At 37.6% G+C, this 20,835-nt stretch overlaps 1 protein-coding gene across 1 annotated transcript in view; it reads left to right on the top strand.

Annotated features, from left to right (window-relative positions):
- mpped2 (metallophosphoesterase domain containing 2b) overlaps positions 1-17,742 on the top strand; it is a 40,999-nt gene extending 23,257 nt beyond the window's left edge. The window contains exons 5-7 of the mRNA XM_065273542.2: positions 14,013-14,128; positions 14,260-14,373; positions 16,511-17,742. Coding sequence (XP_065129614.1) covers positions 14,013-14,128; positions 14,260-14,373; positions 16,511-16,629 — 349 coding nt within the window. The 3' untranslated portion in view covers positions 16,630-17,742. The remainder of the gene's footprint in view (positions 1-14,012; positions 14,129-14,259; positions 14,374-16,510) is intronic.
- Positions 17,743-20,835: the final 3,093 nt, after the last annotated feature.

The raw sequence follows: 20,835 nt of genomic DNA, 5'->3' as shown, positions 1-20,835 counted from the left end.
CTGGGTATCGATTCAGATGTTCCGAATCTATTCGATTTCAATTCATAAGCTATCGGTTCGATTTCGATTCTCTGTTCGATTCCGATACTCGTGCCGATTTTTTTACTCGATTCATGATTCAACTCGATAAATATACAATACAAATACTTTATTTATTAAAAAAAACAACAACAGTGAACATAAGTTTAAAAGTGGGTAATTATTAATACAAAGAAATTAAGAGCCACCAACCTGTATATTACACTTTTTTATTTTAGGTACACTTGGGTACATTAAAACAGATCCCATCTCTAATTTTCAAATGCATACAATTATGTTAAATACAATACAATTTTGATGCAAGTTGAAAAATATGTGTTGAAAAAAGTTAAAACGGTCGCATTCCTTGATCAAACAGGATCAGGTTATTTTCTTTGAAAAAAAATCGATTTTTAATCGATCACGTTTAAAAAAAACAATTAAAGAGTAACTAAACCCTAAACCAACTTTTTTTAGTTAATGATCTGTAAGAGTGATGCTTTATTAGTGCTGTTCATTGATTTTAGTAAGTTTTTTGACATTTGGATGTAAAGTGTTTCAATACTACAATATATGGTGTAAAAACGTCTGAGTGCTGCCCTCTTCAGGTTGAACGGTGGCTACTGCAGTTGAATTTTCCTATGGGATGTTGGGTCCAAAAAATGACTCGTGACGTAAGCAGGTTCAAGATCACCACGCCCTTGTTACGATCTCACCACACACTTAGTTCGTCCCCTCTATCTCCTTGGGATCTGCCCACTTTTCTTGCATTTTTCAAATATTGCCAGTGGGTGGAGTCAGGCTCTGACCAGGGGTTTAGTTACGCTTTAATGGAAAAATCTATTTTTTCCCAGCACTAATGGAGACGGATGGATTGTTTCCTCCCGGTGGGCGTGTTTTTCAGGTTATGACGCGTTGCGAGTATGTCTCTATGACGAGTTTTTCCAGCAATATGTATTTCCGCTATTATCCACAAAGTGGCGCTCTTACACAACTTATAAAACCTGGAAGGATTCACAAAAATGCAATTATCTCAGCTTTTTGCTCAAATGTTTTTATTTAATTTTGTATTAACCTGCATTAACAAATAATTATAAATGTTGAATAAATTGAATGAACACACATACGGATAAAAATGTATATCAGTATATGCATTGTAATGCACTGCGTTTTGGATAAATGCATAAATGTAAATGTATTGTTCATTTGTTAGTTAATAAATGCAATCCTATACCCTAACAAATGAAACCTTATTGTAAGGTGTTACCAAATAATTACATAAATAAACGTCATTTTTATTAGTGCTTATACTTCTTTTTCGTCCACCAAAACAATTTGTACTGCAAACATGAGAAATAATTTCAATCACATGGGTTAAGGAGAGGTGTATTTTAATTTTCTACATGATTAAGTCTCCAGCTGACATTAAAAGGAAAAAGATACTTGCACAGATAATTTGAGTCTATTAGTTCCCTATGGCATATATGTATGTTTGAGAATATTGTAATGAAATGGGCCTGGGTTTATTTGACATGGGGCCGTGTGCAGTATAGAGGCTCTTTGTGAGGCCTTAGTCATATCCAGGATCCAGTATATAACAGACACATGAGAAATTGTAGAAAATTGTCAGGCCAACCCTAAAAACACAGTTACGGTTTTTCACATGTCATGGTTTTATGCAAACCTCCATGAAATGTAAATTGCACATGCACATCATTATATATAGTTTTTGTTTTAGAAATCGGCTAGCCTGCTCTTTGTATATTGGCATCTGCCGTTAAAAAAATCCATATTGGTCAACCGCCACCCACCAATGCAATGTCATCCCTTACTGAACAACATAACCCTGCACATAGTTGTCACAAACTTCATTTTGGAGCGAGAGAGAAATAGTCTTTTCTTTGACTAGAATAAAATAGAGTTATGCTTTTCTGCCCACAGAGGGACCATTTGGGAGCTCATTTGTACCGCCTCCCCGTATTTGTTTTTCAATCTCTGATCCTCCATTTATTTTTATATACGTGCATGTGTGTGTCAGGACGTAATGACATCTCGTTGACGGCTAGCTCGATGCGAGGATGGAAGGCCGTCACAGACGCTGGCGCTTACGTGCGAGTTAAAGCAGACGCACCGAGCGCGCTTGCAGGAAAGCTAACAGGGTTGGAGAGATTGTACCCAAGAGTATCGGCCCAGTGCACATGCTCGAAAGCAGCCACTCGCCTTTATTTGCCTTGCCATCAATCACTTGCAGACAGGCTTGGCTAGCAAACACACACACACACACACACACTTAGGCAGAGACCTTAACAGCCATTTCCTCTATTCAGGCACTATTTCATTCACTATCAGCTCCTGTCGCTCTGCTCAATCTTTGCATTAATGGGTTGACAAACAGTAGATAATGTCTATGAGACCATGGACGTTTAGTGTCCCCGTCATAAACCGCAATTTAGTTTGGTTGTGATGGCAGTTAATTTTGTTACAAAATATTTGCTTGAAACTTCGTTTGCTTTGTGAGGAAATGTATTTTCTGATTTAATTACGATAATACATGTAGCTTCATATGTAAACATGGCACTAGCAACACCAAGGTCAAGGGAACGCACAAATATTAAAAATGCATACCCTGAATGCACTGCAAGAGCGTCTGTAAAATGCATAAAATTTTAACAGCGTAAATATAAGGGTAGTTTTTTACAACGTACTACCCAGGTGTTAAAACAACAAGCAGTAAAAGCTGTATCTTCCATGCAGATCTGTCCCAACCTGCTGTGACATGATGTTTTGTTGGCTGCTTCATTTGTATTTCGGCCTTGAGCTGAGTGGCTGGACACACGGTTACATTGGTCAAAAATTTTGTTAAAAAAAAAATGCATGCATAAAATATAGTGTGACTGTCATGCAGCAGTTGTTTGGTGTACTTCTTTTTTGCTGACTTGGAAACATCAGAGGTCTCATTTATAAAACCTTACGTAGATTAATATGTGCGTACGCATTTAAGGCAGATTTTTTTTAGATTTGTAAAACCATGCATACACCAGAAATTGCGCACACGTCCCTTTATAAATCCTAGTCATTGTGTACATTAATCTCCTCAACGAAGCAACCTTATAAAGAGCATACATTGCCTAGTCTTACTATGCATACTGTCATCTGCATATCAATATGCATATTTACATCCACGTGTGACGGTATGATACAATACAAAACACAAGGAAAGCATTGTTGCTATCCGATCGAAACCTCTAATCTCCAAAACAGTTATTTTTTATGAAATTACAAAAACACTGGGTTTGTCCAAATTGATATTATGATTTTATATATGGCTATACACATGCCTATTATATTATTAATATTTTTATGAAAATCAATCTCAGAGGGAGATAAACTATTTTTGACCAGCGGATGGTGGAGATTTATTTTATGTACATCATCAGAACGAGTGTATCACAGCATTGTAAAACACTGAATGCATTAAGACTGCGATATTTAATGACCAATTTTAGGGCATAATTTATGAAGAATAGACAAGCAGATGAGTCTGCAATATAAACAAAACAAGTTTAGAGTTTTCCCATAATAAAACATTATAAAGTGCATTATGCAGCGTAGCCATAAGGCATTTAGTCAATGACATTAAAAGACAAAAATCAGTTTTTTATTTTATTATTATTAAACCTTTATTTTACCAGGAAAGAAAGCACATTGAGATTAAAAATCTCTTTTGCAAGAGCGTCCTGGCCAAGATTAACAGATACAAGTACATTTGAGTATGAACAAAAAACATCAACAATACATACACATATACACACACATCAAAATTCCACTATCAATATAAAACTAGTTAAAACATCTACAGCCCGATGTTTCTTTCTCCCAATTTATTTAAAAGTTTTTTAAAATTATCCAATGAAACCAGTGTCCTCAGATTTAAAATACTTTGCAAGCAAAAAACACTTTAAAAAAAGTTATGTACAGGGCAGGCAACCAAATACGACCAGAATATGAAATCAACAGTAAGTACCTAAACTGTTTCCCCTATATAAAATCGAATTATAAGAAAACGCTTCTTTATAAAAATCCATACATTATAAAATGGCCTAGTGCATCACGTTTTGTTTTTTGTAATTTTACAGGTTATCAAGTTTATTGTAGTGATGTAGGCACTCAGGTTTTTCTGTTTCTTTATTTGGCCAAATAAAGTTTATAATAGATACAGTGCACAAGCTATAAGACAGTATTGTCTATCAGTGGTTCCCAACATTTTTCCTTGGGGCCCCCTAAGAACACATAAGGGCGCACTCACACTATCCAAACCAAACCGCGCCCGGGCGCGTTTGACCCCCAAAGCCTGGTTTGTTTGATTAGTGTGATCACACTGTAACAGCGCGGTTTGGTTAATCGCGCCCTGGCCGGCTTGCAGAGGTGGGCACGAGTGCGGTTTACTTGGGCTCAGAAACACGCAATGTGATCACAAATCATGCTAGAGCGCGTTTCAAAAGCAGAGAATTGCATCAATTGTACGACTAGTCATCTTCGTAAACCTTTTGATGCTTATGTAAATGCTAAGGGTTGCGTGAAAGTCTAAGCTGCATGCGCAACAGACCAACTAAGCAATACTATGGCATGTGAGAGGGCTGTGTGTCATCGTGCACCAAAACGACTCTGAATAAAAACACAGACCTTAACATTACGATGGGTTCCAGTGTTAAGAGAGCGCTTCACTTTCTGCTTTGTTCAAAACAATCGCATCCTAATGACGAAAACGCGCCCGGGCTCGGATCGATAAAAGTATAGTGTGAGTGCGTGCTTCTGGGGGAGTAGGGAGGGGGAACAATCGCACTGGGGCATGATTTGATTTAGTTTGGTTTGGATAGTTTGAGTGCAAGACAGTCTGAGCCCCCCTCATACCTTGACATATATCTTTCTGTTTGATTTTGCCATTACGCTGAGAAGCATGTTGAGATGGAGCGAAAAAATATTATAATCATTCTGTGTTTTAATAATCATTCTGTGTTCCTCATTACTCTGCACAAAACCAGTAAAAGAGTGCATACACATGGACTAAGAGCCTGTACACTGTAAAAAAATTCCGTAGAAATTTCAATGTTATTGCAGCTGGGTTGCCGGTAATTTACCGTAGATTTACATTTATGTTATTTACTGGCAAGAGTTTGTTCAAAGTTAAATAAATTTCAAATATTAACAAGTCTTTATCTTTACAGAATAAAACTATACAATAACCGCCTCATGCAAAGCATTCTGGGAACCAGAAATCATCATCAACCTTTTTCTGTTTTTTGGTCCAGATTTTGTTTCCCAGAATGTTTAGCTTGATGCTGTTTTTTAGTTTTACTCTGTAAAGATAAAGACTTGTAAATGTTTAATTTTCATTTAACTTTGAACAAAATGTTGCCAGAAAAAAACATAAATGTAAATCTACGGTAAATTACCGGCAACTCAGCTGCAATTTCTACGGAATTTTTTTACAGTGTACGGTGCACACTTATGTATTGCAAGTTTATTTTGGCATAAATTTAGTTTTTTTACGCACGCTTTATAAATGAGGCTTCTGGCCACAAGGTTGATCCGTGTTTGTAGATTTTTGCCATATTGTTATTTGAAGGACCCCGTTCCTTTGCACCAAGGTTTAATTGGGTCTCAGAGTTTAATTGGAAGCCATTCTAAAGCGACAAACTAAGAGCTTTTCTATTTCTCTCACTAAATGCTTTCTCGTTCTCTCCATAATTGGTTTTCAATGCTCTGCTCCAGGGCTCTTACGGGACTGTATTGTTATTCCGAGCGAGTACAAATCAGCGGGTCCTGGTCTCTGCGCTCTTCTCATCTGTTTCAACATAATTTAGCAATGAAAAAGACGATCCAGTCCTCGGGTCTCTGCGAAAATCTTATTTCCCTCTAGTCCTAACCTCCTCTCAAAGACTCCGACTTTGTCAAGTGCTCATTGTAAAATGACCTGTGGCCAATCGGCCATGTGTTGTATTCATACTGGTAGTGTCAAGCTACTTAAAATACAGTAATCTGGGAAAACCCAGCAATAGTAAATAAAACCATCCTACATAATGTAAAGAACATTCTATGAAAATATAACCTTGATGTCTTTAAAGGTGCCATTGAATAATAAACGGTAGGCATAGATGAATAATAAGAGCTCTGTACGTGGTAATGAAATACCATGAGCCTCAAACGCGATTGTTTCCTTCTTCTTATGTAAATTTCATGCAGACAAAAGACTGTAATGTCACAGTCGAGATGTATGTCCCCAACATTAAATTAAGTACAGTGTTGTTAATATGTTTACTAATGTGAGCTACTGGCATGAGCCACAGAGCTCAACATTATTATTCATAACCCTTTCAAATGGATCATTTTTGCACTTAATAAAGTTGCATACCTTTTATGTAAATATCAAAGAACAATTTAACATTATTTCAATGCATTCTATGGCACCTTTAATATTGACCTAGAAAGTTCATGTCAAAGATGGATTGAAATGATTGAAATTAAACTTTGATGCCACCAATCTAAAAATTGAATTATGAGACTTTATCCTCGATTACACAGACAGGGTTACATCTTATTATCTGTTATTATTTATCTGTTATTTATTTAGTTATTATTTATTTTCAAGCAGTTTATATATTCATCAGTAAGCCAGTTTAAAAGACACAACATAAGTACATTAACATTTTTAATTAAAAATCCAGTAAGTAGGGGTGAGCGGGGCACCAACTAATGCAGGGTTAATTATAACACGGCTACTTTACATATTTCTACAAGGCTGAGCAATCTGTGCTTTTGGTCTTTTTCCTCTTACTGTCAGAAGATGATCTCCTGCGAATTTGTGAAAAGTTTTGATGTGTTTTGGTTGCGATATTAAACAATGAGTGTGTTGGAGGCATAGAAGTAAATTCATTTTATGTTTTTTTTTTTTTTTTCTTCGATTTCTCAGTTGGATATGTAAGTCACCAAATCTAACCATATGTTATTTGAATCACTGTCTTGTTATGGATTTAGCATCATGGATGGATGAATGTGTGGATATCTAGCTATTATGAGCTGATATATAAACAATATACTAGAGATGTTCCGATACCATTTTTCTCTTCCTGATACCTGGGCTCAGGGTATCGGCCGATACAGAGTACCGATCCGATACCGGGGTGTGTATCTGTATAATATACAGCTGTACATACTACTAGCCCTGTTTGAATGGATATAACTGTTTTATGGTGTGCTTCAGACTTATTCCTGTATAAAACATGAAAAAATACATACAGTGAACTGGAGTATTTTTATTATCTGAAAGACATTTGACAGTAATATTAATTTTTTTCTAAGTGAAAAAGAGACACAAACCTAACACTGTAAACAGAAAGGGTATTTTAGTTTTAGAATATAACTGTATAAAACAGTGCAACAAATAAGGAATACAAAAATTATATGAATAATATAACAAAATAATCTATATAACTCAAAAGTCCAGAAACAATTTTATTATACAAAAGGCATTTCAGTTTTTAAATACAAAAGCAAAATAAAGCTCCTTTAACTCTTTCACCGCCAGCGTTTTTAAAAAAAGTTGCCAGCCTGCGCCAGCGTTTTTCATGATTTTCACCAAAGTTTAATGCCTTCCAGAAAATGTTCTTCTTTAAATATATAAACATACAATATACCAAATGAAAGAACAGACCCTCTGCTTTCAAACAAAATAAACCGTTTCATCCTACCTTCAGTGGTTCTTTTGTAATCAGCTTTTGAATATGGGTAGGTTTCTGCAAAAACACCACATTTTGAGCAAAAAGCAGAGATAATTCCATTTTTGTGACGGACTTTTCATAGAGATCCCATTCAGAGCGATCTTTAAAACAGACACGGACATGCAGCTGCTTTCCATAGCGCAATACTTTCGGGTTTAAAAAGTTGCGGAAAGCGGTATTGCGGAAAGACGGAAAATCTCGTCATTGGCAGGAAAGCGTTTTCTCTTGATTGACGAAATATCTCATCAATGGCGGCGAAAGAGTTAAAAACACTAAGTGTAGTGTAGTGAAATGAGACTTGAGTGTAACTTTCGTGTTTTTCGGGGTGAAGCCAGTGGCGGAGCCAGAGGGGTGTCCAGGGTGGCACTGGACACCCTTGACATGTCACTGGCCACCCCGTGTGCCACCCCAAATTTAATGCGCTTTTTTCACTTAATCGCTATGTTTATTTTCGAAGTGCGGCAGCGCCGCACATTGTTAAAAACAAACATTATGAATATTAACCCTCCCTGCGGTCGCGGCGCAAACTCTTTATTTTTCAATCACTGCGCAAAGAAACTTGGATTACTCTTCTGATTTTGGACATGCAGATATGATTTATACATCATTTAAAATGTTAAAGTGTCATTTTTTGTGTGTCTATAAAAACTGAATGTTGTGCTTTTCAGAAAATTAAGAAAATATACATAAAGCGCGTTCTGTTATCTCTCTCCATCAGTGATGTCTTTTCAAAAACGCGTCAGAAAAATTACTGTAACTTAACGAATACTTTTCATACCATCAAAAGATAATGTCATGTCTACATAATGCTTGGAATCTCTTTAAAATGATGTAAGTGAAGGCGTACATTGCTAATACTACATGATTTCACCGTATATGCTGGAAGTGTGGTAATTTTCTTGTGGACTGAATAAAGTCTAGGTTTGCCAATTCTGTTTACAACAGAACCCAGCACCATGTTTTCATTCTTGACGTGATCTTTATAGGCTACTGTATGATTGTTAATTCGACTGGATTGTCACATTGAACTTGAAAGCACGACGCGCATATCCGATAGTGCGCGTGCACAGCCAGAGCTTAAACAAATTCATATTCGCGTCTTTTTGGCTTAAACGGACAAATGCTCATATGTCAAAATAGCTGTCTTGGTGATTTTCATACTAAACATTTGGTTACTGTACGTCTTAAACGAATAAACATTTTATTGCATTCGGTCTTAGCCTAACCTGTTGAAGTCTCTCTGTCATTAAAATTTATTAGGGCTGCAACTAACGATTATTTTACTAATCGATTAATCTGTCGATTATTTGTTCGATTAATCGATGAATCGGATAAAAAACAAAAAACAAGAAAAGCATTCATTTCCAACCACTTATTCAAAACAGAACTAAATTCTTTAGAAATTGCACAAACATGTTGCTCCTTGAACACACCTGAGCTGTTACAATAATAATAAAATAAAATAAAAATGGACTAACACAAAAAAATACACATGTATGCTTTACATCTGACAAATATATAGACTTTTTATGATGCATTTCCCATCAAGAAGCCTCTCTTGATGGGATCAAAAAGATAGTATATGAGTACACACTCAGAAATAAAAGTACAAAAGTTGTCACTGGACAGTACCCTTTCAAAAAGGTAGGGATGTCCCGATCAGGTTTTTTTGCCCTCGAGTCTGAGTCCGAGTCATTTGATTTTGAGTATCTGCCGATACCGAGTCCCGATCCGATACTTCTATAATACATAAAAAAAAGAATAAAGAAGAGCGAAAAAACAGAACCAGGATGTTCCTTATGTCATGCCGCACGCATTGCTGTTTCTGTGTGGAGTCAAAAGAGTCTAACTCTGTGCCAGCGCATAACTACAGATGTGTTAAAAAATAATGAATATATAGTATATATGTTCAGGGGTTAAATTGGGGTTTGTTTTGTGGGGAGGCTCTGTTGGGAGGGAGGGTTCGAGGGGTAACATGTTTAATCCTGATGACAGCAAAGCCACTGGGTGTGCTTCAATGACATTTTGTATCTCTGATAGTATTTTATAAGTTTCAGTTTTAAAGCTGTGCCACATGTTGACCCAAACTTTAAAACCTGAACTTTAAATTATGCAAATCTATGAGTCTGACACCCTATATGCATTTGGTGCACATGTCATTATGCACAATTGATCAAACTTTGAATGAAGTTATAAGACTCAACCTCCTTGACTCATTCTAGGCATAAGATAGGCTACCCAAAAAGACTCAATTAACAAGAAAAACAACATACTGATTCAGCAATATATCTTATAAATTAGCCATAGAGATTCCCTAAGCTGGTCAGCAGTTAGTTATAAAATACCTATAGTTAGGTCGTGATTCATTTGTATAATCAAAATACATTATTTTATTAAACTATACAATCAGTTGTATCCAGTTATCTAGTTAACATTTTGTAATGAGATGAGTGACATGGCTATACATACTTTAATACTTTGTTTCTAGACTTCTATTAGGTTTTTTCGACGTGGGCACCATTCTTACCTCTCTTTCTCTCTCTCTCTCTCTCTCTCTCTCTCTCGCTCATCTCTACAGTAATGTCAAATGATCCTGCGCGAATGCGCATTCTTGAGGTTCTGAGTGAGACGCGGAACTGCGTCTGAGCAAATGTTGACAATAACGATCAACGCGTCGTTTAAATGAGCGGTAAAAACGCGGTTTTGTTGTGGGTTCCTTGCACGCACGAGTGTGAAGCCTATGAATGAAAGCACATCAATAGGCTTGTTCGACTTCATGCGGCGCCGCAACAATCGACAGCCGGGTGACTTCAAACTACCGCGAGAGTGATCCGCGAAATCATACGGAGGAGTTTGCTTTTAAATCGTTCTCGCGGAACTTTGACGTCATGCATGCAGCACCACAAGAACCAGCAGCCGGATGAAGTCGAACAAGCCTATTCTCTTCAGTTCACACGCACCAGCGCAGCGCGTACACTGGCGCGGAGCAGAGCGAGAACTTAATGGATTTTAAACCCTGCATATGTATCCGAGTCCTGATCGGGAGGTAACGTCCGATTCCGATCGAGTCTGAAACCACGTGATCGGGGCCGATTTCCGATCACGTGATCGGATCGGGACATCCCTACAAAAAGGTACACCTTTGTACCCAAAAAGTGCATATTAGTACTTCAAAAGTACATATTGGCAGTTCAAAGATACATATTTGTACCTAAATGGTACATATTAGGACCTTTTATAAGGGTACTGCTCCCAGTGACAGCTTGGTACCTTATATTTGACTTTATGTGTTTTCTCTGATTGGATAGCTATCTCATTTGTTAAAACTGTTCCATTTACATTTGGCCACATAAATGCGTCTTGTGAAAACGAAAAATGCGTCTTCTACTCCCGCGCAAAAAATGCAAATACACCATTCATTACTTTGCCTAATGTAAGACGATGTTTATGCAACAAAAGGCGGCACTTACTGTATGATGTACTGTATGTTGGTGCCAGGCACGCGCGTCTCCTTGCTCGGCATGAGTTGGAGCGCGCAGTACAGAACAGCAGGAGAGTGACGGCGCGATGATTTAACATACAGGTCCATGACGGGGAAAAGCGTTCATACAACTCTCTCTCAACGTTTTATTTCTTTGTTTAATATCATTGGAGTTTGTCATTGGAGTTTTTTTTCGTTCTAGAAACTTTTTTTTACTCGCTGTCTTCGCTCCATAAAGCATAAGCGTGTCGTCTTTGTTTGATTACCTCTTTGCCGGTTATAACTTCCAGGTGACGCGCTTACGTTTGGGAGGAGTAAAACACTGACATGTGGTTTTCCTCTACCTTTGCTGTTTTTTATCTTTTCTCCGCCGCCCTGCCGAACTCTGCAAGCAACAGTGCACGAGAGAGACCGACGCTCCGTCCCAAACCACATACTTCCATACTATATAGTAGGCGAAAAGCACTACTTCTCGTACTCTTTGCCTACTATATAGTCTGGAATTAGGCGGTTTGGAACGCAGTGCGAGTGTGTTCACTCCGCTCCGCGCTTAACTGAAGTTTTTCCTTTTTTTTTATTAAACGTCTCTGCGTCACGCGACACAACAAATCGATTATGAAATTCGTTGCCAACACTTTTAGTAATCGATTTTATCGATTTAATCGATTCGTTGTTGCAGCACTAATGGCTGCACGCTTTCATATCTTCGCCGCTTTAAGTAAACAGTGGTTGCGTCACGCTTGTGGTAGCTTCCTGGTGTTTGCATTCAGAGCAGCGAAGAAGAGATGAGTTTCACTTTGCAGCGTTAGCTTTAGCATTAACTATAACGGCCATTACTAGGTTTATTTAAAAAATGGTATCGGATTGGTACATGGGTTCAAATACTCGCTGCTTCCGATGGCAGACTTTTTTGTGGTATCGGCCGCATTTCCGATTCTGGTATCAAAATCGGAACAACTCTATAATATACCTATAGTGTATATAAGCAGAATTGTATTGAATTATTAATGTTTAAACAGCATTTTCTAGCAGGTTACAACAAAACCTCTGTTTGTTACAATTAACTCATTCCTCGCCAGCCTTTTTTTTTAAGTTTAATTTTTCACATAAGCCTTCCAGAAAAAAATTTCTTCTAAAAATATATAAACATACAAATATATCAAATGAAAGAACAGACCCCAGGGGAAAAGTTTTATCCTATCTATATATTTTTTGCTGTTTATAAGCTCTTAAATATGATTAAATATGAAAAAAAAAATTTAGCAGAAAGCTTAAATAATTGCATTTTGTGAAATGTTTTTATTAGAGATCAGATTCAGTCGATTATCAAAACATACACGGAGTGTAAAATTAATTAATAATTTTTTGCTTTAGTTTTTTAAAAATGGAGTAAGTGCGCCATCTAGTGGATAATCACGATATTACAGATATACATAAAAACGTATCAGGAACACGTTTTTTTTCATGCAAATGTTTTCTCTTAATTGACGAGATAACTCGGCAATTGCGGGGGAAAAAAACCCCACCTATGGGGTAAGTTGTGACGTTTTCACTCCTGTCACTTTCGGAGTAATTGTACGATAACGGTAGGTCCCAAAGACAAACTTTAAGTGTTCATTTGTAGCAGAGATGTTTGTATTGATTGTGTAATAAAATGATCAATCTAACTTAAATATTTTTTGAATGATAGAGCCAAAAGTATTACTTTGTCTCCCCTATTCACAAACGTATAAATGACGTTTTGCGAACATGTATACAGTGGCTAGCCAATTAGAAAAGACCATTTAGATATTAAAGATTTAAAGGTACAGTAGAAAAAAAAACATGAATTTTAAAGGTCAGAGAGAAGATGGAAAGGGCCATGAGTGCTTTTTGTATTTACATTTATGCATTAATCCGAATCATTCAAAGTATTTTATCAGTATGTGTGCTCCTAGGACCTTTGCACTGCTAACACAATGCTCTACCAATTGAGCTACATGAACCTTGGTGCAAGAACCCATCATTAACATTTCAGCATACTTGTGGATAAAATTAAAATGTTGCTGATGGGTAGAATAAGCCTCCTTTAAAATCTTTGCATGCTCCCATTTCTCATTTATCCCATTGCCTCCCATTGAAGTGTTGTGTTGGTGTTTTGTAAGCGCCGCTGAGCGGTTGCAGATGCATCTCTAGAGAAGTAGCTCTCTACCGAGCCCTCCAGTTCTCATTTGTCTGCACTGTCTCCATCCATCACCCTGCCCTGCTTATCAGTAAGAGGTCAGTTCCTGCCTCCTCCGCCAAGGCCTACATTTAGCCCTGGCCTTGGGCAGCCTTGTCTAGCCGGGGCCACACGCTTGGCCCTTATCAGATGGGGTCTGAGAGTGGTAAATAAAGGTCTGGCCCGGGTTACCGTGGCCTGTCAGCAGGCCTGTCCCAGAAGGAAAATAAAACTCTTATTAACATGCTTCTGCTCATTGGCGTTGACAGCTTGATCAATCTGCCTCCTCTACAGATGACCTCTGCTCCGCTGTAAACCGCCAAGCGCCCTAACAGAGGCAGAAATGAATAGCCCGAGACCTCAGATCTGATACTGCAATACTCTGAGGCATTTTGGGATTTTTTTTGGTTTGGTTAAAAAAAGTGACAAGCGATCTGGATATTGTCAACCCTTGCTCGGGAGAACAGCGCGAAGGCATGTGTGTGAGTATTTCGACGTTTATGAAGTGCGTTAAACATTTTTTTTGTTCCCACAGGACCCCGTGGTTTAATGGATGGGGCTTTAACTTACCTCGTGGCCAGTCTCTACTCGATAAGTGGAACCAGATCCCTGAAGATATAGATATTCTTATGACACATGGGCCTCCGCTGGGTAAGCATGGAAATGGTAACGTAACCGTAGATGCGCGTATGTGGCAGCTTGTGTCTGCAGATGGATTGTTGTATTTTCAAGTTGTCATAAATGCGATGATGACTTAGGATGTGATGTTGGATTTGGCACAGGGTTCAGAGATTGGGTTCCCAAGGAGCTCCAGAGAGTCGGATGTGTGGAGCTCCTCAACACTGTACAAAAGAGGGTCCGACCCAAACTCCATGCATATGGGGGAATACATGAAGGTAAGGGTTTAAATAAGAGTTTAGAAGTGCCTCTCACATGTCTTCTTGTAAATTAGGTTTTTTTCAGACTCTTAATGAGGCAATGTGGGACTTTTAGTAGGATCTCTCGACAGAAATGCAATATAATTTACATAACTATATTATCAGTGTATTCAATGGCGGGGAACAAGTTAAATGAGGAGTTATGTTGCGTTCACACCAGCTGTGGTAGAGACTAGGGCTGTTTTCGACTAAGGATTTTCATAGTCGAATCTGATTTTGCCATAGTCGACTGATAGTCGAACCTTTTATTACCTATTATTTAAATCCAGAACAACGAGGTGCACCGGTGTAGAAGCAGGGTTGGCTACCTGTCTTTCCCCTTATGAGAAAAGATTAACAAGCTATACTACAGCTGAATAGCCTATATATATTTTTTAAAAATAAATTAAAGAACAATTTCTTAACAAGAAGGCTTTTTAAGTGCAAATTTACAGAGCTTCGGTAAATACAGAATAAAGCAGTGTCTTAAAGAAATTAAAATTAAGACAGTAGGCTATTTATGCACCTGTACAGAAGGCAATGAATATTTATTTATGCCATTTTCAATAGTATATTAGTAGATAAATTAATGTGTATCTATAGTATGAAAAGTATGAAAACGAATACATAATTATTTTGGCTAGATTAAAGGGATAGTTCGGCCAAAAATGATATTAAACCCATGAATTACTCACCCCCAAGCTGTCCGAGTGGCATATGTCCATCGTTTTTCAGACAAACACATTTTCGGATATTTTAGAAAATGTTTTAGATTTTTCAGTTGATTAAATGTAGTCTTACGGGGTCCACGACCTTCAAGTCCAAAAAAAAGTGCGTCCATCCTTCACAAAATAAATCCAAACGGCTCCAGGATGATAAACAAAGGTCTTCTTAGGGGTAATCTGTGTTGTTGTAGAAAAATCTATATTTAAAACTTTATTAAAGAAAATAAATACCTTCCGGTAGCGCCGCCATCTTAGACTCCTCTGTATTCAGGAGAGAGTATCAGCGTAGTGTACGCACTTTTCTTAGTGACGTATGACAAATTCGATGAGATATCATAGTCGAATCAAACCTCTCAGAATCGAATTGTCGAATCCTCGACTATAAAAAGTCAGCCCTAGTAGAGACGTCAAGCGCGAGTGATTTCAATGTTAAGTCAATGTGAAGATGTGTTGACGTGCGTCTGGAGGTCTCGCGGCGCAAATGAGGCGTTTAGTGTGACGTGGTATATGCAATTCCGCCTCATTCGCACATCTAGTTCACGCGAATGGTGCGAATTGAGCGCTGCCATGGAAAACGTTGCAAAATGTAAACTTTGGCGGAAAAACGTGCCGCGTTAACCAATCAGGAGCTTGCTCTTGTAGTGACGTGTTTACAGGAAGCAAATTTCCGCGTGAACGTCTCAATGACTAGAATTTCGCACGTTGTTTTCACGCGCAAATGAAGCGAGTAAACTCAAAATGTTCAAAACAAATTTGATGCCTCAAACGCGGCTGGTCTGAACCCACAGTTACAACGTCAGCTAGACACTTGGCTGGTTTTCCTTCACTTTCACACAGTTTGCCTAAATGTAAATGCAGATGTCATTTAATGTTGCTGATAACACCAACATTATGGATTTAATAAAAAATAAATACAAAAAAGAATGCCTTTAGGTCAATTACAGTAATCTACAAATTAAATCAGTTTATGTTTAGCATGAAAACAAAAATATTAAATTTCAATGCCAACGTTACGGAAGTGGACAAAATGTCCGATGGTGGAATTTGCACAATATTTTCTTTTAATGCCCCTCAAAAATATGAGCTGAATGGACACAACCTTTAACCTTTTCAGGTATTTATGGACAAAAAAAGATATTTGTTGGCAAAAGGCTTACCACAGCGAAAACCATAAACAAAAAATGCATAAACAAAAAGCTCACGGGTTATAAAGCAAACACTGACTAAAATATTTAAAAAAAAATTCATCTTTTTATTTACAGTAGTGGCCAATGTCACTTTTGTCCACTACTTCACGCTTGAATATGAGGATATACACAAACAACTGTTTCTTTAACTCTCCTTATCTCTCTCTCTCTCTCTCTCTCTCTCTCTCTCTCTCTCTCTCTCAGGGTATGGCATAATGACAGATGGCTACACAACATTTATCAACTCCTCCACATGTACAGTCAGTTTCCAGCCCACCAATCCACCAATCGTATTTGATCTCCCCAACCCAGGAAACTCCTGAGATTCATTAAAGCCCCCCTCCCTTTTTCTACATGACAACTCTTGCTTAAAATGAATGGTCTTTTTGTACCGCTTGTATTTAAAAATGCATGGCCATCAGATATTTTTAAAAGTCGTAATGAAGCCCATGGCATTCGAATGGCTTTTGGTGGGCAATGAACTTGTGAATTCGTATTTTGATTTGTCCGCATCCGTTGCCTTCTGCGTTTGCTTTATATTCTGGTCAGGATCTCAAAAGTGCATTTATAAAGGTACTTAAAGTGTCAGCAATACCTGACCATGTTTATGGTTGAATATGAATTGCGCTTTGTAAATTTATATTATGAACTTATTTAAAGTCTTGGACTCGATACCTTGTATGGTGTTTTGGGTAAAAATCATATTTCATCTCTTTCCAAGGGTCCCATAGGTTAGATATTTATTACTGCGAACGGACTTCAAAAAGATGCTTTATCTTACAGGCCATTAAACATCACAGCACATGCATTTTGTCCTCTCAGCATATAAAAGAGAGGCACGGTGCATGTCAAAAGATGGAGAAGCTATCGTGTGTGTGTGTGTTTTTTTTTTTAATGAGGTTGTTGTGAATGGACTTTATACATTATCGCTGTTTGTGTTCTCGCAATTTAAAAGACGCTGATTTAGCAAATTTAGTATGGCCTGATTATGCAGATGACACACCAATAGAGGACGAGATGTGATTGGTTGATTGGTCTATCTCTTAAACATATATGTGGAAATATTTTAACACGTTTTGAACTCCTGGTACATTCTGTAAATAACCAAACAAACACAGTGTGTATTTATCCTGGGTTTTATATAGCCTACTTGTATTTCATTGGTTTCGAAGCTGGAAATGACATCACAACACCCCAAGCCAATGTTTTCTTTCTCTCCATGTAACTGCCATTTTTACTTGTGTCGTGTTAATGTGCGTGTTGTATATTGCGCTGTGTGGATTTATGTGTTCTTGCGAGCACAAAAAAAAAAGAAAAAATGAATTTCATGTCATTTCTGCTTTGTACATGCTTTCTTTATACTGTATGTTTTGTGCCTTTTTTATCCATTGTGACATTTAGCCAAGTTTATATGCAAATAAAATGCAAGATTTTTATCTGATGTCATTTACCTTTTTTTTAAATGTGTTACCAAATACACACTTAACTAAAAGCATGTTTATCATGATTTACTTAACCCCTTCATACCTGATTTTTCAGCGTGCCTTATTTTGATTGTTTATTCAGCATTTTTATTAGTTGAACCACAACACATGTGATGTCCATTTCAGTGGATGCAGGGTCTGAAGGGGTTAAACTTTTGATCTTATACTAAAATTCTTGAGATGTTAAAGGGATAGTTCACCCAAAAATGAAAAATCTGGCATGATTTACTCAACCTTAAGTTGTTACAAGCATGTGTACATTTCTTTGCTACGCTGAACACAAAGGAAAATATTTTACCAAGCAGATTTGAGGACATTTTTCCTATAGGGAAGTCAGTGGTGCTCCTGTTTCCTGCTTGATTATAAGTCTTCCTTTGTGTTCAGCAGAACGAAGAAATTTGTACCTGTTAGGAACAATTTGAAGGTAAATAATGAAATAATTTTTATGTTAAAGGTGCAGTGTGTAATTTTTAGAAGGATTTCTTGACAGAATTGCAACATAATATACAAAACTATATGATCAGGGGTGTACAAAGACCTTTCATGATAAACCGTTATGTGTTTATTACTTTAGAATGAGACGTTTTTACCTACATACACTGAGGGTCCCCTTACATGGAAGTCACCATTTTGTGCCGCCATGTTTCTACAAAAGCCCTTAACGGACAAACTTTTTTTTACTAAGTTTATGATGTCTATGATGATGACATGTTTGTCCGGTGGCAGCTTCCGTAGCTTCCCTATTTGTTTCAAAAGCAAGAGGTTGAGCAGTGGACTGAGTCGTTGGTTGCAATTTGCAACCTCACCACTAAATGCCGCTAAATTGTACATACTGCACCTTTAAACAAATTTATTAGACCACCCGGGGCCCAGGAAAAGATTGCAGCCATTAGTCGGATATATGTACTGACGGGGGGAATAAAACAATCGCTATACTTCGTATTGATTTTTTTCGAATCGCTATACTTCATATCATTACGACTTAAAAATATAAATGAAAAATATACTGATACATAATAATTGAAAATATACTGTAATATCCTCATTTTCCAGCTCCCCTAGAGTTAAACATTTGATTTTTACCATTTTGGAATCCATTCAGCTGATCTCTGGGTCTGGCGGTACCACTTTTAGCATAGCTTAGCATAATCCATTGAATCTGATTAGACCATTAGCATCGTGCTAAAAAATAACAAAAGAGCTTGATATTTTTCCTATTAAAAACTTGACCCTTGATTTGACTCTGCAATGATATTACGCAGTGCCCAAAAATAGTCCCCTGCCATTGAAAGCTACTAAGGGGACTAGTTTTGGCTGCTACGTAATATCATTGCGCCTCCTGCAGCCATGTTACGGCAGTAAAGTCCTTGATTATTACACCAGAATGAGAGTATAGTTCCTAGCCATATCTGCCTAGAAAATCGCAACTTTTAATTTAACGTCAGTCTAAGTACATGTTGTAACTACAGAAGAGTCAAGTTTTAAATAGGAAAAATATCAAAACTCTTTGGTTATTTTTGAGCGTGATGCTAATGGTCTAATCAGATTCAATGGATTATGCTAAGCTATGCTAAAAGTGCTAGCGCCAGACCCGGAGATCAGCTGAATGGATTCCAAAACGGTAAAAATCAGATGTTTATCTCTAGGGGAGCTAGAAAATGAGCATATTTTCTCTTTAATGATCCACTATTATCATTACAATTAAATGTATTTCCAATATAGCTAATAAAGATATTCTTCTGCATTGCTTGGAGTTCAGCAACAGCCTTGATTGATTTATGAAGCCCATTAATTAACCCACATCTGTCAGACCCGAAAATAAATAGATGGGGTTGACAGGGATGGGCCTAACCTCGTGTTGTCCTGTCGGATGCTATCGATCGTTGAAATTTGTCATCGTAGCCTTGCCGTACTTGTCTGATGGATGTCAGAGGCTTCATAGAGCGCTTGTTCACACTGACCCCACAAAGATGTTCAATCAGTCAACATCATACAGTGTCGTCAACCAACTCTAAACGGTACAAAGGAAAGCAGAACGGGGCACCTTTAGTAATGGTTTAATGTCAGCTCTTCAAGGTCAGGTTTAATACATAAGATCTGATGAAACGCTTGGGTTCACATACCCTTCCCCGCAGCAAAACGTCCATATCTTGAAAGTGTCCTGGAATTTCGGTGGAGTGCTTCCTCTTTGAGACCTTTCATTATATGCGCATGACCTGCTGTCTTTTCACTCTCTTATGTTCACAATTGGATATTGCTAGGCATCGTTGCAGTACGTTCGCTTTAGGGATAAAGGATTTCTAGAAATAGACAGGGACGCAAATTTCAATATATAATGAATGAGGGTTGGATTATGAAAATTGCTTAAAAGGCGGTAGTGGGCTTTTGACACTTAACTCAAGGTCATTTTCAACCTGCGTACAGTCAGTTATAAATTCATACTGTATACTTTTGTATTTGAATCATGTGCTCTAACCCTGCTGTCTATCTTTATTACCCATGCAGGGTCAAAAGCAGTGCTAATGTCCTTTAGAAACTACAAATGTAAATTCAACCTATAAAAGAGGCCTTAAACCATTGTTACCCTAAAGTCAAAGCCGTCATTCCTTTCGAAGTATCATTTAAATGATTTCTACCTCCAACTAAATTTCTTTCTTGTACGCCCGTGAACCTTGGGGTTTTTTGGCCTGGTTTCTTGTGTCTTTTCATTTCTTTCCAGGAGCTGGTCTACAAATCATTTTGACTTTGACACTTAATGCAATGTGGCCGAAACATTGTGCCCTGTCAACACGGACCCAGAGAGAAAAACAGCCCTGCTGAGGAGTACATTAAGTTTTCCACCTGACAAATTCCATATATTCTGCTGAGTGTAATAAATCAATGAGGGAGTAAACAAAATGAATAAATCATACTGGAAATCTCTGTATACTTTGGACCGCTCCACTGGAATTATTAACGGTAGCTGAATTACGGCAACCCTATAGCACTATAGCACATGAAAGGTAGATCTGTCCCAGGACCTTATTCTCTGTCCTGTTCTGTCCT

Source organism: Paramisgurnus dabryanus, chromosome 23 (assembly GCF_030506205.2).
Source record: "Paramisgurnus dabryanus chromosome 23, PD_genome_1.1, whole genome shotgun sequence".
NCBI classification, from domain to species: domain Eukaryota; kingdom Metazoa; phylum Chordata; class Actinopteri; order Cypriniformes; family Cobitidae; genus Paramisgurnus; species Paramisgurnus dabryanus.
This window is presented reverse-complemented; position numbering and strand designations above follow the sequence as displayed.